At 42.5% G+C, this 15785-nt stretch overlaps 3 protein-coding genes and 1 non-coding gene across 8 annotated transcripts in view; all 4 read left to right on the top strand.

The window, feature by feature from the left end:
• The first annotated feature begins 147 nt into the window (after nt 1–147).
• On the top strand, nt 148–6337 carry ccnt1 (cyclin T1). 3 transcript variants are annotated; one of them, XM_028410146.1, is made up of 9 exons: nt 148–332; nt 953–1034; nt 1122–1250; nt 1816–1876; nt 2443–2505; nt 2637–2682; nt 2832–2995; nt 3302–3372; nt 3460–6337. In XM_028410146.1, the coding sequence occupies exons 1-9, from the start codon at nt 160–162 to the stop codon at nt 4753–4755; spliced, it is 2085 nt and encodes a 694-aa protein (XP_028265947.1). In that variant the 5' UTR covers nt 148–159; the 3' UTR covers nt 4756–6337. The 3 variants fall into 3 exon arrangements, with proteins under 3 accessions (XP_028265947.1, XP_028265946.1, XP_028265945.1); XM_028410145.1 differs by having other exon boundaries at nt 2631–2682; XM_028410144.1 differs by having other exon boundaries at nt 2628–2682.
• A 972-nt stretch (nt 6338–7309) lies between these two features.
• On the top strand, nt 7310–14175 carry kansl2 (KAT8 regulatory NSL complex subunit 2). Of its 2 annotated transcripts, none has more exons than XM_028410883.1 (10): nt 7310–7422; nt 8287–8544; nt 8663–8835; nt 8987–9101; nt 9680–9843; nt 9935–10098; nt 10983–11076; nt 11426–11607; nt 12139–12345; nt 13104–14175. In XM_028410883.1, the coding sequence occupies exons 2-10, from the start codon at nt 8294–8296 to the stop codon at nt 13200–13202; spliced, it is 1449 nt and encodes a 482-aa protein (XP_028266684.1). In that variant the 5' UTR covers nt 7310–7422; nt 8287–8293; the 3' UTR covers nt 13203–14175. The 2 variants fall into 2 exon arrangements, with proteins under 2 accessions (XP_028266684.1, XP_028266683.1); XM_028410882.1 differs by having other exon boundaries at nt 11426–11679.
• Nucleotides 9341–9474, top strand: LOC114439229 (small nucleolar RNA SNORA2/SNORA34 family). Its single transcript, XR_003671028.1, has one exon. It is a non-coding gene; the product is annotated as a small nucleolar RNA SNORA2/SNORA34 family (small nucleolar RNA).
• A 505-nt stretch (nt 14176–14680) lies between the features above and the next one.
• The window catches only part of nckap5l (NCK-associated protein 5-like), a 31441-nt gene continuing 30336 nt past the window's right edge, over nt 14681–15785 (top strand). For both annotated transcript variants that reach the window (XM_028409283.1, XM_028409285.1), the window contains exon 1: nt 14681–14740. The gene's annotated coding sequence lies outside the window, so the exon portion shown is untranslated. The remainder of the gene's footprint in view (nt 14741–15785) is intronic.

Genomic DNA, 15785 nt, shown 5'->3' with positions numbered 1-15785 from the left:
TTATGAACATTAATCACAGACACCTTGAGGATCTGTTACTATCTGTTTGTTTTGTAGACCCCTGCTGGTCACCAGTAGAATATCACCAGCGTCCCTGCCAACAGTGTGACGTATGTTCCTGTGACGCGCAGAAATTTTGAACTCTCGTCCTTCTCAGTGATGGCGGCTTCGTTTCGTTCTCTCCCTACAAGCTGTAATAACAAATGGTACTACACACGACAACAGATCGACAACAGCCCATCTCGGCGAGCTGGACTTGATCCCGACAAGGAGCTGTCCTACAGACAACAGGCGGCGAACCTGCTCCAGGACATGGGACAGCGGCTCAATGTGTATCTTTTGTCGTGTCGTCTCAGCTAGCTAACATTTAGCCTGTATGCTATCGAAGTTTAGCTTCTCCTGAAGCCGGTCTTAAGCGTAGCCAGTGGTTATTGTTCGACGATTCCTCGTTTGTTTATGTGTTTCACGCCTGTTTTATGTAGTGGTTTGTGGTTTTATTGTGTCTACATTAGCGTGTTAGCGTTATGTGAAAGCAGCGTCGTAGGCTAAACCGGGGCCATGAAGGCCTTGTGCTCGGCGGGCCTCCAGGAAGACGTTAGCATTAGCTTAGCCTAGTGGTGTAAATATCCAAGAAGAAACGTTTGAGTGTTTAATCTCCTAAAAAAATAATGTATCAGCGTGTTTCCGGATGATGGTGTATAGTCAGGTATTTGTTTATTTTTGGATAATACCTTCATCCGGCTAACCTTTGACAGACGTTTAAGCTAGCTGTGGCTTCAACTTTGTTGTTCTGCCTTGCTATATAATAGGCAGGTGTGAAGGTTGTTTCTCAGTTTTAACCTTAACTAACATGTGTTATTTCACCTTTAAACCATTGAATACGCCACATTAATTCAAATATGTAGCCGAAATCACACTGTTTACCACATTGTCCTTAACTGCTGTATGCCAGGTCCCAACTTACAATTAATACAGCCATTGTGTACATGCATCGGTTCTACATGGTCCAGTCATTCACCAGGTTCCACAGAAATGTAAGTATTTTTTGTCTCGCTGACTTGATGCAGCTCCTGATACTTCTATCATTCCACTAACTAAGATGTTTGGGTTTCTTCTGCCAGGTCATCTCTCCTGCCGCTCTCTTCCTCGCTGCAAAGGTTGAGGAGCAGCCCCGAAAGCTGGAACACGTTATCAAGGTGGCTCATGCATGTCTAAATCCTCAGGAGCCTTCACCAGATGTTCGCAGTGATGTAAGTGTTGAGCTGTTGTGCGAGAGATGATTTGTGAAGACTGATGCCGAAGCAGCAATTTGGCAACAAACTTTTTTTTTAGCAGCTCTTTTCTGTGAATTCTGTCTTTCTGTCTATAGACTACATGTTTTAATACGCAACGAACCTCGGGGGGCTAAATATATATAACTTCGGTGCAAATACTTGAATAATCTTCTTTCCCTAAGTAAATTAATCCATCTGACACTTTTGAGCTGTTGCTCCTGTCGGATGTTGAGGCTGCTTGTGAATCATGGGCTAAGAGAGCGGAAGACAGAATGCATCTCTGTGTCTGTAGGTTCTGATTTTTCCAGGTGATGTGATGTCTAGCAGTTGTAAAACAAGAGCACCTGTGATGTTTTTTTTTTGTTTCGCTTAACTGTGAGACTTTCTCAGCGCTACTTGAATGAACGTCAGTAACCGGACCTTTCATTTAAAGTCACCCATCAGATAAAAAAATATTTTCAAAACCTCATGTCCAGTTGCTCTTGTTGGACAACGATTCCAGGCCTCACAGTGAGTAACGTGCCTGTCCTCTCAACCTCAGGCCTACCTGCAACAAGCCCAAGACCTGGTCATTCTTGAGAGCATAATTCTCCAGACCTTGGGTAAGTTTAGAAGGAAGAATTGGGTCCCTTGATTTCCCTCCAGAAACAAACGTGATAACAAAATTTGAGTTAACCTGTTCGACTTTTGTTCACAGAAATCCATATGAGGCTGGCAGCAGTGGATATTAACATCCATGCTTCGTGTTACAAGCACTTACCCACTGTTGTTTCAGCTTTTTTGTTTTCGTCTTGTCCCTAACTTCACGTTTTCTTCTTTTTTTGTCCATATAGTTTTGACACAAATTGTTTGAGGACTTTGTGGTGAACAACAAGACACAGCCCAAAATTACTTTTGCCAACATTCCATTAATGGTTTTCATGTCGTTCGGATTGTTTTTCCCATTAAAAGTGATATTAATCCATCTTGCTCTCACTGTCCAACACATAGTTTGATTTAACACAGTATTCATTTTCTGGATTTCAGGTTCTCTGTTAATGTTAATTGCTGTATTGGAAATTATCTCGCCAAAAACTGGATGTGATGAAATCCATTTTATACTGAATGTTTGACCTCTGTGTTTGGTTATTAACCTCCGCCTCCTGTGTTGTCCCTTTTTTTTTTGCAGCTTTTGAAATCACCATTGACCATCCACACACTCATGTTGTCAAATGCACTCAGCTTGTCAGAGGTGAGCATCAACTCTTTAATCTTGAAATTCTTTTTGGGATATTTCAGCATGGTTGTTGTATATTGAAATGTGGAATTTCTTGTTCAATTTATGGATTTTTATGTGAGTTTTCTGTTCTGTTGTTGTTGTAGCAAGTAAGGATTTGGCTCAAACATCATACTTTATGGCGACAAACAGGTACTTAAAGATCACTGTGCAGTATAATGCATAATGTTGCTTTAGCTATGTGTGGAAAATCCCCAAAGACTCAACATACTGAGTATCTTTTCTTCTGTTCTTTTGTTACTGTTTCCTTGTTGCCCTCCCGGACCTACCTTGCCGCATAGTCTCCACTTGACCACGTTCTGCCTGCAGTACAGCCCCCCTGTCGTGGCCTGTGTGTGCATCCATCTCGCCTGCAAGTGGTCCAACTGGGAGATCCCAGTATCAACCGATGGCAAACACTGGTGGGAATATGTGGATCCCACCGTCACCCTTGAGCTGTTGGACGGTATGTGCCTAAAAGTTATTTTAAAAAAAAAATCTTATTATAAAATATGTTCAGAAAGCTCTATCGTGCCAGCTTGCCCTTTTATACAGTGGTCGATTCAGGGCTGTAACTACCTCCAACTAAGAGGCGCAACAAAGTTCTCCACCCTTTCCACATCTGTACCACAAGTACAGATGGCACTGAAAAGCACAACAGTGTCACATTGAGGAGGCTGTGTGAAAGGGGCTAGAGATAATTCAGATAAATAGGGGGGATCCAGAACATTTCACTGTCTCTGGCTGATTTTACTTGTGTAACTTCCTGCAGAGCTCACACATGAGTTCCTGCAGATCCTGGAAAAAACACCCAGCCGGCTGAAACGAATTCGCAACTGGAAGGTACAGATTCTTTTCATCTGCTGCTCCTTTGTGACAGGTCCTTTTTTGTTTTTATTTTAACGGATTGTATGTCTTCCTGCCTCCCAGGCTGGAGGTCAGACACCTAAACCAAAGCCAAAAGTCCAAGAAGAGGGTGACCAGAGGGACACCATGATCAACATGATCTCTATGGCCTCATCAGAGAGCACTGTGGCAGGTCTCATGAGCCTCTCAGCTCCACCCTCTGCCTCCTCCTCCTCCTCCTCTGTGGGCGACAAGGACAGGGCTGTGCCCGGCAGTGCTCAGACCTGGAGTGGAAAAGGTCTAGGCGGAACTGAGCAGCAGCAGCAGGCCAACAACGAGGTCCACGCCCCAGCCAAGGTGTCATTGAACGAGTACCGTGCCAAGAACGCTGATGTCTTGGCAGCCCAGAAGAGGAAGCTGGAGAACATGGAGGCTAGCGTAAAGAGGGAATACGCCAATGCAGCTCAGGCTCTCATTGGTCAACAGCAGAGAAAGGAGAAGCAGCAGCACCATCACCAACAGTCAAGCTCCTCCTCTTCTGACATGTCCAGCCCCTCACCCATTATTCTTAAAATCCCCCTGGAGAAGGAGAGACACGAAAAGGGTCTCAAAATGCGTTTCCCACTCGCTGGTGGAGGAGGAAGTGGTAGCGGGCATAGCAGCAGTGCCCGAAGTCAGGACCAGGACATCAAAGTCAGAATACGAGTGCCTGAAAAGCAAAAGGGGAGTTCAGGAGAAGAGGGGAAGAGCAGGGACAAGCACAAGGAACGGTCCAACCACCATTATCACCACCACCACTATCACCACCACCATTCCACCTCTAGCAGTGCCTCTCTCTCCACCTCACACAAACATTCATCTAGTTCCGGTGGGGTGATAGGGAGCAGCAAAAAAGTCCCCAGCGATTCCTCTAGAACAAGCTCTTCATCATCTTCTGCCTCACGGAAGAGGACACATTCCCAAGACCCAACAGCCGGCTCTCACCCAGCCTCTAAAGTCAGCAAGTCCTCCAGGAATCCCTACCAGCTACCATCCCTGTCTTCCTCCTCTGGGCAGACTCTGGGGCATGGTCCAGACATTCTCCCTTCCCTGGGCCTTCCCCACCACCAAGGGAGTTATTCACACTCCAAAAGCGACAAGACGGACACAAACGGACACAGCGCGGCCGCTGGGGCCCAGTCGAACGAGTACCAGGACACTTTTGAAATGCTCAACTCGCTGCTGAGTGCGCAGGGGGTCAAGCCGTCCCAACCGTCCATGTTTGACTACAGAGCTCAGTATGGGGACTACCGGTACACTGGTGGCTCCAGAGGGAACAACCCCAGACCCCCACCCCTGCCTTCAGAACCACCTCCCCCACTGCCACCACTACCCAAATGAGTTCCTGATCAGGAAACCACATTGTACATGTACTTGACATCATAAGCATCCATCTTGTTACATATAGTATTGTGTAATTTTTTTTTTTTTAACACACCCAGCAGTTTGATAGGCTTCAGCGTGACAGCAGAGAAATGCACTGTTGAGAGTTTCTGCTTTCTACAGTAAACTTGTGGGGCAATAATGAGGCTTGAAAAGCTTTTAAAATGTGAGGGAAAACGTCCGTCAGGTGTAGATAACATGTTTCTCGGTTTTTGCTCAGATGAAATGTGATGAAAGGACCTGATCAAAAAGAAAGTTATGTGTTGAAATGATAAGGAAACTAAAAGATTTCCATGGACACCTGTTAGGTCTTCATAACAATTGTCTTTTATAATGTTTTTATAGGATGTTATTTATTAATTGAATGCTTTTAAAAAGAAAAAAACAATCCCCCCCCTTTTTTTTACCTTTTTAAGGTTCCCCTCTTGTTTTGTTTTTGTTTTTGGTCAGAGGGACATTTCTTCATCAGGCTAGTTTGAGAGTGCATGTCTCCAAAAGTCACTTTTTGTCTTTTTAAAAAGAGCCATATAACCGTAAAGAAGAAAAGAATCGCCCCCTCCCCTGGTGGTTATCTGTTTTTATTTGCTGCATTACTTGGGTAACTTGTATAAAGATTGCAAAATGTTAAAAAAAAACAACTATTTTTTACATTTTGTTATGGAAAAAAATGTGATGTAAATTAAGGAAGCTTGTACTTTTACTTTCAAAGATTTTGAGTGTTGCAGTCATTGTTTTAAATGGTTGTAAAAAAAAAATCACATTTAGTTTCCTGATAAATACACTAAGGTCATACAACGGACATCTGTCTCTGTTGAAACATATCTACTCAGTCTGGTCACGATGAAGGAACTGCCAACAAAAAATCCCCATACAACCGCTTCCTCAGGAGGGTCACTGGTTTATCACAGCTACATGCAAAGATGGAAATACGCAACAGAGTGGCAGGTCAAAGTTTGGGCACACCAGCAAAACATGTTGTGGAAGGTTGTAGTTTCATATTTTAAGTTCTCCTTTAAATTCTTTATTGCTCATTTAGAGCCATTCGCGTCATTTAAGGGATTTTAATGATTTTTCTTTTGTCACAGAAGTCATATTCTCAACCTGTCCTGTATCTGATGCATTTTTTAATGCTGTTTATTTTAGGAGACTTGTATAAATTGTTCATTTAAAAACCTCAACACAGAATTTTGTGGTTTTCTGCTGATGGCTCTTGCATGAGTGTGCAGGTGTGGGTGTCCTAACTTTTACCTTCCTCTGTAAACAACATTTTAACTAGTGTTAGCTTCATGCATACAAGAGTTTTAATAACAAAGATTAATAATAATAATCAAAGGTCATCTGTCTTTGTTTTTTAAGATTGTCTTTCATTTCATTTTAAATGTGCAAACCCAATGTACCCATCAGTCCCATTTAACAGTTGTCTTATTTACGCCATACCTTCAAACTTAAGTTGTTTTTTTTTAATCCATCCACAAGCCATCATTAAGCAAAAAAAAAAAAAAGTGTTTGCATGTGTTCTATATTTGTGAAAAATCATATATGGCGAGCAGGTTGTTGATATACCTCCACTACAGGGTTTTGAGCATGTAGGCAAATACAGAATTGCTATTTAAATTTTGTGTTGTTTTTTTTTAAGCAAGAAAAAAACAAAACAAAAAAAACATTTGTTGGGAATTGGTTATCACCTGTACATTTGATTCATATAAAGCTTTATATGGGTTTAACTGTGTAGTATTACAGATCTTAACCTGCTTTCTTCTCTCAGTCTGTTATCAGTAAAATGTTTTAGGCAGTAACAGTAATGCAGTACAACAAATCAGCCATACAAATGTAAAATATTTTTTTGCGCCCTTCATATATGGAAAGTGTGCTATAAGAGGAAAAAAACCTCATTGCTCCGGCAGCAGAGGTGTTAATGGTTGTAACAGGTAAACGGTAAATGCACTGAATATTTATCTCGGTAGGTTTGCCCTACAATGCAATTGACAAAGTGTTAGGTGTAAGCTGGTTGGACTGGTAGAATAGATTTCCAATGTGTCATGGTTTTTTTTTTTTTTTGTGGATTCGGGCTAATCTTCCAATTTAAGTATTAAACATTATGCTGTGATTTAAAAAAAAAAAAATCATTTCATAATAAAACCCATCTGTGACAAGAATGGAAGACACTCATGCAACCTAGCAATGCAAAAATCACACAGCTACAATAATGGTTTTTTTCATGTCTCAAATGTTTTTAGTGACACTCAGGTCTGCAAAATGAAATGTTTTGGGATTTTTTGTTTTCAGTTAAGAAGTTATATGTGAACACTGTTCTTTTGATATAATGTGGTTGCTTTGTTCTCAAAGTAAATAAATATTTTAAGAAAAGTCTCATTGCATTTTAAGTTAAAAAACAAAAACAAAGGCTGATATTTATTGGGTGTAAAGTCTCAAGTGTTAGGTGTCATTTTGACTGGCAACGCAATTGACCAATGAGGTGCTTTGAGTGCTGGTTGTTTGACCAATCAGAGCGCAGGGGTGGGCGAGGTTAGGATGTGTCGGCAGTTGCAGTTATCAGCGAATGCAGGAAAATTCGACGTAGTGCTCTTCGGGAGGTTCAGCCTGATCGGACGTTAAGGGGCAAAGGTAAGCGAGTACTGTGGTTTAAATCATGTTTTGTTCTTGTTTTTGACATCGGAGTATTCTCGCGATGCTTTAAAAGACAGATGTGTGTTAGCACCGACCCGAAAAGCTCGTCTAGATAGCTGCAAATTGTGAAAATTAGCGGTTAGCTACTATTAGCAATGACTAAACAAAGATGGCGACTGTGAAGCTGAAATGAGTGACGCAGTATGGAGAGGCGGGCTAAAGCTCGGCGTGGCGCCTGGTTAGATTTAGCCGAGACGGGCAAAATGTTCCTTTTGCCACATTTAAATGCATTTAAAACATATTTAGCCTTACAGTATATTGTTATTTAATTGCATACCTGCTGGTTGTGAGCATAATGACTATAAACTTGTAAAGTTGATTAGTATCTAAACTGATGCCACCTGCCACCGCCTGTTTATTTACTCTAAAGAACATTATCAATATCATCTCAAATCCGGATTTGACCAAAAACACAGTTTTAATAAACATTACAATAATTACGTAAGTTCTGTTCGGTTGTTTTGCATCAGTATACTCTTTGCCCTTTGGACCTTATGTGTGGTTAAAGGGCTACATGAGCCACATGTATCTGCAGAATGCACCTGCCATTTATTTAGTTAGCGTTTTTGTAATATTGCACCTATGCCTAACATATTACACACGGCCTTTATGGGCTGTCAAAGTTTAGGCAACATATATAAAGGGTAAAATGAGAAAAAGCATGATTTTAAACTCTACTAGTAGTTTCCTGTTCTGTGTTTGTCCACAGTTCTTCAGTTTTATTGTCCAATAGAACACGAAAACATTTAATAAGAAAATGCTGATTCATTTGTTTGTGTGTTTTTTCCATTTTTTTTTTAGATTTGAAATGAACCGAATACGAATCCACGTGTTGCCATCAAGCCGGAACCGGGTGACCCAGACCCCGCGACCACAGGAGCCTCAGGCTTGCTCTTTCACCCAGCGGCCATGCGCTCAGCCTCGTCTGGAAGGCCTGGAGTTTTGCATCAAACACATCCTGGAGGACAAGAACTCACCATACAAGCAATGTAGTTATGTTTCTGCTAAGAACGGCAAGCGCTGCCCCAATGCTGCGCCAAAGGCTGAGAGGAAAGATGGGTGGGTGAAAAGTTCGTGTCGTCGTTTAACAATGGAACCAATAAAACTTCAGGCTTTGGTAAATTTTAACATGCTAGTCTTCTGTTTTTTTTTCTTCTTGTTCATGTCTGTCATGTAGAGTGACGTTCTGTGCAGAGCATGCTCGCAGGAATGCCATGGCTCTCCGAGCTCAGATGAGAAAAGCTTCTTCTGGTCCATCCCCAGAGGTTTTACTGTCTCAGCTGAGTGGGTACAACCGTGCAGAGACACACAGCCTCGATGGAGGACGCTCAGAAGCTAGCCGCATTTTAGGTAAATAAGCTCATTTGTTGTTATCTCCTGTTGGGTTGACTCTGGTAAGAATCTTTCTGTTTCCAGTTCTTGGCACACAAATTTGACTATGCTGTCAGTTTAGATGAAAGTATACATTTGATTACTGATGTTAACCGTTTCCCCTCCGAAGATGAGGACAGTCTGAGTGAGGAAGAGCAGGGACCCTTGGTACTTGACCAGACGTGGAGAGGAGATCCAGACAGCGAGGCTGATAGTGTTGACAGTGATCACGAGGATCCTCTGAAGTAAGCCGAAATATTTTAACCGTCTGTATACCTGCATTGTCATTTCTAGTATATTGATTGTAGTTTGATTAGTCATCTTTACAACCATGAGCCTGCGTATGTCTTATATTTTCTGCTTAAACCATGATGGGCTGGTTTGCTTCTGAAATATCTACCCCCTCTAAACATCTGTTAAATATCAGTCAATACAAAATCTTTATACATTTTTCTTGCTGCTTTGTTCTTTCACCATCTTCACCTGGGCCCCAATCAAAAGCAGCAGCTGACAGTAGCTGTTAGTTTCAAAGGGAGCCTACATAAACTCCTTCCTGTGGTCTGTTGATTTTTCCCAGAGTTATAAAGGGGCTAATCAGTTCAGTTGGAAGGAACAAGCTCTTCTTTATCCCTTTTTCACTTTAACCCCACAACTTTTAGAATTTGAAGTCTCCTGCTTTTCCTGTATTTATATATATATCCCACAACTTTTGTTTGATTTTGTTTTTCATATTAGTCATTCAACAGGAATCTGCTGGCATATCCCACAATGTACAAAAGACGTAAAGGAACGTCATACATCTTTTTCTCTTGTGTATTTGTAGACATGCTGGAGTGTACACAGCAGAGGAAGTGGCGCTAATCACTCGAGAAAAACTCATCAGGCTCCAGTCTCTCTACATCGATCAGTTCAAACGTCTTCAGCACCTGCTGAAGGAGAAAAAGCGCAGATATCTGCACAGCCGCAAAGTGGAGCATGAAACTCTTGGTAAACATACATCAAACTGCTTAAATGCGTTGACTGCGCCCTTGCACTGCATCCCTCAATGGTAATCTGAATTTGCTCGTGCTGATGGCAGGGAGAAGCCTGCTTACGGGGCCTGAAGGTCTGTCCATGAAGGAGAGGGAGAACCTGAAAAAGCTCAAAGCTCTGCGTCGATACCGTCGTCGGTATGGTGTGGAGGCGCTGCTGCACCGGCAGCTAAGGGAGAGGCGGCAGGCTGTGACAGAAGGAGCTTCTCAGGTATAAAAGTACTCGCATTTAAAACTTCAAACAGATGTGTAAAGGCCAGTTGGCCAAAGCACAAACTAAGACTCAGACCAGTGTCTTGTTCCTGATTTTTTTTTCCCCTCTCTCTACATCTTTTAAAATCCTGTAATTTGAAAACACACTGTGAAAGTTTCCTTTATTAAAGACAAATATGTGACAGTCATATCTGCCTCTTTGACACCACTAGAGGTCAGACTTTGAGTAGTTTGTTTAACTCGGCCCTTAATAATTTCCATGCTGTAGTTTCATATCATTAAATATGTTAGAGCATTGAACTGCAATAACATGGATGGACGATTAAGAGAAAAGTAAATAGGACACTGAATTTGACATTTGAATTAATTTGTGTATTGATTACTGCAGTAAATTAAGATAATGAATACTTGTGCTGTGACGGTATGTTTTTAAAATTTGTGAGTGGATGCTACAACCTCATGTGCAAAAGCAGCGTTTTGTTTTGGGATTACAAAAAATTTTTTTTCTAGAATACTAGTTGTCATATTTATTTTTTTATTTTAGATACTTTAATAATCCCAGAGGGAAATAGTTTAAGGCTGCTGCCAAGCAGTGTCATACAATGACCAGCAAGGCGCACCACACCAGTGAGTGCATTGGAGGCGGTGTCTTGCCCAAGGACACACAATTATTTAGGAGATAAGAGATAATTTATTTTATGAAGAAAGAGGGTACAGTCAGCTTTATTATGAGGTGATGTAACTGCAGTAAACACAGGTGTTTGTTGTGTCATCTCAGCATGTTAAGTTTGTTTCTAGTCAAGCAGACATCTTTAATTTAGTGCAGACAGTAGTAGATATTTTGTCATGTTCCTATCTAACGTTTAGTTTCTTCTGTTGCAGACACACACAAGAACGGTGAACGAAAAATGCATCTTTGTTGATGGAACTCGATGTACCAACCCCTGCCTGCCCATGGCCCGACACTGTGTCTCACGTATCCTCTAATGTCTTCAGCGTGTAATGGCCTGTGTGTTTGGAGGGTGATTAAACTGAGCGCAGACATCAGTGCTGCATGCTGAACAAGCTGTACAAACCATGCAAAAGTATTTGTGCTGCGAGTGAAATCACTAGCCCACTGTACAAACCCACTCAGGCATAACGTGAACACAGTCAAGACTTCACAATAAGCAGCTTATTTGTTTAGGCATAATCGCAGTTTTTGCAGTAATGCTAACTTGGCAGCCTGTGAGGCCAAATTTTCCCAATAATGTGCGTTTGTGTGTTTGTGTGTTTATTTGTATTTGTGTGTATCTTGGACTTCTCCTTAACGACCAGATGCTCAGACATCTTCCAAGACAGCAATCAGGTGCTTTTCAAAATGTGTCCAGGGCTGAAAGATGTCCCATGTGACCGCACCGTGCACATGGGTCAGTCCGACGACCCTCGCTGCCCGCTCCACCTCACCCTGCCTCCCCCGATGTTCCAACCTGAGCAAGAAGCCCCACCGCAGGAGCAGTTCACCCCTGTGAGCAAAGACATGTATCTGAGTGCAGCAGAGCTTCAGCCCACAGAGAGCCTTCCCCTTGAATTTAGCGATGTACGTAGAAATGATGCTTTCCGACCAGTCTTTGCTCCTGTAATGTAAACGCACTGTAACAATCTTACTGTATGCATCAATAACTTGTGTTAAACTGTTGTGTTTTTTGAGGTCTAGTGTCAAAGCTGTTTATGCCCCTTTCACACCACACACCTGCCCTTTTGTCTTCAGTTGCAATCACTCTTTATTCCTGGTCAAATGAATTTGCAGTGGTCATGGGTTAATTGACCTCTTTTTGGTGCACTTCTAACACCTGCGACTCTTCTCAGCCACTGCATCTTATTGTGTGTATTATGTCTCAGGGCCATGGTCATCAAAGATGTCAACGTTTGTTCCTTTGTTTTCGTTGATTGTACAGATGTAATCAGGATCAGATGCAGGGTTTTGTTTTAATGTGGACACAATCAACTGAAAAAGGCTCCTACTGTATATTTCCTGTTTTATACCTGTGTTGCGCAGGACCTGGACGTGGAAGGGGACGGCATGCAGGGTCCTCCGTCTCCTCTTCAGTTCGACACAGCTCTGGCCCTGGAGGACCAGACCATCAGAGCCATCGCCGAAGCGCCGATGGACATCCTGACTGGAGACGATCCAGACCAGGTGGACCTGGACACCTCCGGACAAGAGCTTTCAGAAAGGGATGTGGACGCCATCATGGATGACCAGGTCAACTGAAACTATCTGTACCATTCTATCAGTAAAAAAAAGTGCCACAGAAGTCTGCTTCCTCTAGTTTCAAGTTATTTTTGGTGTTACCAATCCATGTTGTAAGAGGATCTGTGTGAATGCAAATGAGGAATCAAATCCTGTTTCAGTGGAAAAATGAGGAGTAAAGCAGGTTTTATCTCTAGTCTGAGCCATTGCAGAATCACTGTGTTAAAGTGAATGTAGCTTGGCTCCATGTGTCAGATGTGTTGTGGGTATCTGCTGCATTTCTGCTCTGCCGTGTAAATGGAATAAACACTGAGGGCAGAAGCACATCATCGGCTCGTGTCATCCATCTGTAACGCCTTCTTATTTTAAAACTGCAGCGAAACCATAAACGAGTTTTGGTCAGAGTGTCGACATTCAAGCATGGAGAAGAAGCCACACGGCAGGAGGAAGAGGAGTGTTTTTCTTCCTCTTATTTTAACCACTGTAATACAACTTGTGGCCCTGGATCCAAATCAAGCCTGCATAAGGGTTCAAATGACCCTTCTGTCCATATCACATGATATTGAGAGAACATTATGTGTGTTTTGTAACTTTCTGTTCTATTGTTTGTGTGGCTGCAGTCATTACAAAGATTAGCTGGGTTCAGAGAGTTATGTTTGTCTCCACATTCCTGTACGCAGAGGAAAAAGCATTCTTCAACTGCAAATGACACCTTTTTCAAACAAAGCTCAAGCAGTAAATACATGTTACCTTCTCATTCTTTCACTCAGGTGGCGTCAGAGGTGGTTGGAGGCGAAGAAGACGCCACCACAGACAGTTCGCTGCAAGACGCAGTCACTGCTGGTTCTGCTGCCGATGCTCCCAGATGAAACGAACAACCACAGCAAACCTGACACTGTAACACTTAATAATACAGCCCAATATTGCAGGTTAATTCTTGGCCCTGGTTTCTGCTGGTGTGTAGGTGTTGAACATGTGAGATGATGCTACTTGGAGGAGAAAATCTGGGTCTTTATTGGAGCCCAGCTGATACTGGGCTGTCACACTTTTCTGTAGAACATGCTTTTGATACTTAAACTTAGCTGTCAGATAGTTTGTGTGCTCCTTTTGCTGACAATACTTCTGTTATCAAAGGACACCTCGGTTTTAATTTGATAAACAGCAGACTCCACAAAGGGCTCTAACAGCTGAAGACTTATCAACTCCAGACTGGAAGATAAATCCCACACATTTAGGCTGATGGGTTCATTGTCAAATCACACACAGTATAACTTTCTCTGTGATGTCTGCAGGCTCATCATTGTCCCCTCATATCTTATGTTGCCATGACGGGTAGCCATGTTTAACATGGCTGACAGCCGAACACGATGATAAACAGGAAGCTTTGCACAGTCTGGACCCGTCCAAGTGTGTTCCACAAACTGGATGCTGCGGCTGTCGCCTAGCAACCTCGACTATAGCTGATGCTACTCTTCAGCAGTTAGTTTTATTTGTGGAGTCCGTTTTATTCTCCTAAATAATTCTGGATGAGCCTCAGGATGTTCAGGTGGTTAGATCCACCTGTTGCATCCTTTGCTGTTTAATGTGTTCGTCAGCTGAATGTGATGCAGCCTTTAAGATGGGAGTCCTGTTGCTCCACTGTGACCCAGTCGGATGAGTAAAATCCATGCCAGTATACGTTACAAAAAGGGAGTATTGTACTCTAAAAAACTGGTGTCTGTCCCAACAAATATCTGCCAGTCTGTGTTTACAGCATGTGTAGTGCCATACACAACTACCAAACCTATATGAACATATCACACAGGTGATGTGGGTGGAATAAAAGTGGCGGATGTTCTTAAAGTCTTGAGTGACTTTTGGACTCTTTTCCTGGTTCAATAGCAGCCTTTTATTTAACTCCTAAAGTGCTGCTCAGACTTTTTTTTCTGTCACTCAAACACCAGTAACACTGCACTGTATTCTGGGCTGCATTATAAAGCGTTACCATGTTCCACTGATACAAAAACTGCGTTAAAAATAGTCACATTCAGATCATTCATTGTTCCTCTGTTTGTATTTATTGCTTACTTCTTTGGTTTGTAGGGTTAAATGCCTTAAAACTACTAAAAAAAGAAACTCAGTCTTTAAAATAAACTATTTTCTGATACATTTCTTGACCCTGGTCTTAATCGCATCCAGATTCTGGGGTATTTTCAGTGTGCAGAGCATGTAACCGCACAGTTTTAAGTATATGCTGAAGTTATGTTTGGCAGCGTGGGACAGCCTCTGAAAAAAATTGGGGCGGGTAACACAATTTCATGCAATGACATCACTTTTCCTCCAACCCAAACACTCAGACACCGAGGCAGAGGAGGAGGGACGCGGCCGCTGCAGGGAGAGCCGGACGCCGCTGCAAAATGAGCACAAGGTGGGTCATTTAAAACACAACGAGCTGCGTGTTTTCATGTTTAAGGGTCGCGATGAAGCGCAGGCAGATTTAAACTGTGTGAAATTGGCTCTTTAAAAAAGGGAGAATGTCGTCGTCTTTATGCGCTGAAATGTTCGCTCCGGCCGATTTTTTTTTTTCCTTCCACGCAGGAATACCGACACTGCATGCCCGTCATGGTGTTCACATCCCCGGGGAAAGTGAAGCTGTGCTTGTTGGAGCAGATAGAAATGTGGCTGTAGTTTGATGTGGAACATCAACAACATAAAAAAGGCGTAACAGCCAGCAGAGAGGGCGCAGGGATTTCATAGGTATGGAGGGCCTGCGCCCCCCCCCCCAAAAAAAAACAAAAAACACACACACACACACACACACACACGGACATTATTAACACACAACCCAAACACTTGTGTGTTGTGTGGTTGATCAAACACACCCTGAAAATCCCTGAAAAGAGGAAGATGGAAAGGGAACTGCTGCCGGTTTGCTGCGGCGCAGAGACTCGCAGCTTTCTGATGGAAAGAAACTGAGCTTCATTCAAGGAGAAACCGTCTGAAATGCAGAAATTACTGCAAATCAGCTTCACTGTGAGTGATGTGAGTGGGTGCATTAGTGTGGGTCTGCAGCAGCAGGGTGCAGTGCAGGTTAAAGCGCTCAGATCTGGCTGTTAGGTGAAGTTTTAATGAGGAGAGAGTAGACATTTAACATGAAACCAGCTGTGGTCAGTGCTCATGTTGGAGCTGAATTATTTGACCTTAGATCTGCAGGATCTTAACCTCAAATTGATCATTGTTAGGGGTTTAATTCACAGATTATTTTCCAGATGACAGCACTGTTAAATCCAATATTTACCAGACATTCAGCTTAATGTAAAAGTGAGGAAAACCTGCAAATCTACACATCTGAGAAACTCTAAAAAACTCTAACCAGAGGAGGAAAAATGCTTTTATTTCTTCAGAAATGTCTGCGGCAGTGAACAAATAGTCATCATCTACTCAACTGGTGGACTGAGCATCATTATTTACAT

This window comes from Parambassis ranga, chromosome 7 (assembly GCF_900634625.1).
Source record: "Parambassis ranga chromosome 7, fParRan2.1, whole genome shotgun sequence".
Classification (NCBI taxonomy): Eukaryota; Metazoa; Chordata; class Actinopteri; family Ambassidae; genus Parambassis; species Parambassis ranga.
The sequence above is the reverse complement of the archived record's forward strand: the minus strand, read 5'-3'. Positions and strand labels throughout refer to the sequence as shown.

Coding starts and splice junctions, on each gene's coding strand:
- kansl2 (XM_028410882.1), top strand. CDS start 8,294: ATGAACCGAATACGAATCCACGTGTTGCCATCAAGCCGGAACCGGGTG. Junction 11,077..11,425: donor GGCCCGACACTGTGTCTCAC/GTATCCTCTAAT, acceptor CCAGATGCTCAG/ACATCTTCCAAGACAGCAAT. Junction 12,346..13,103: donor ACGCCATCATGGATGACCAG/GTCAACTGAAAC, acceptor TCTTTCACTCAG/GTGGCGTCAGAGGTGGTTGG.
- ccnt1 (XM_028410144.1), top strand. CDS start 160: ATGGCGGCTTCGTTTCGTTCTCTCCCTACAAGCTGTAATAACAAATGG. Junction 1,877..2,442: donor CATAATTCTCCAGACCTTGG/GTAAGTTTAGAA, acceptor TTTTTTTTGCAG/CTTTTGAAATCACCATTGAC. Junction 2,506..2,627: donor ATGCACTCAGCTTGTCAGAG/GTGAGCATCAAC, acceptor TCTGTTCTGTTG/TTGTTGTAGCAAGTAAGGAT.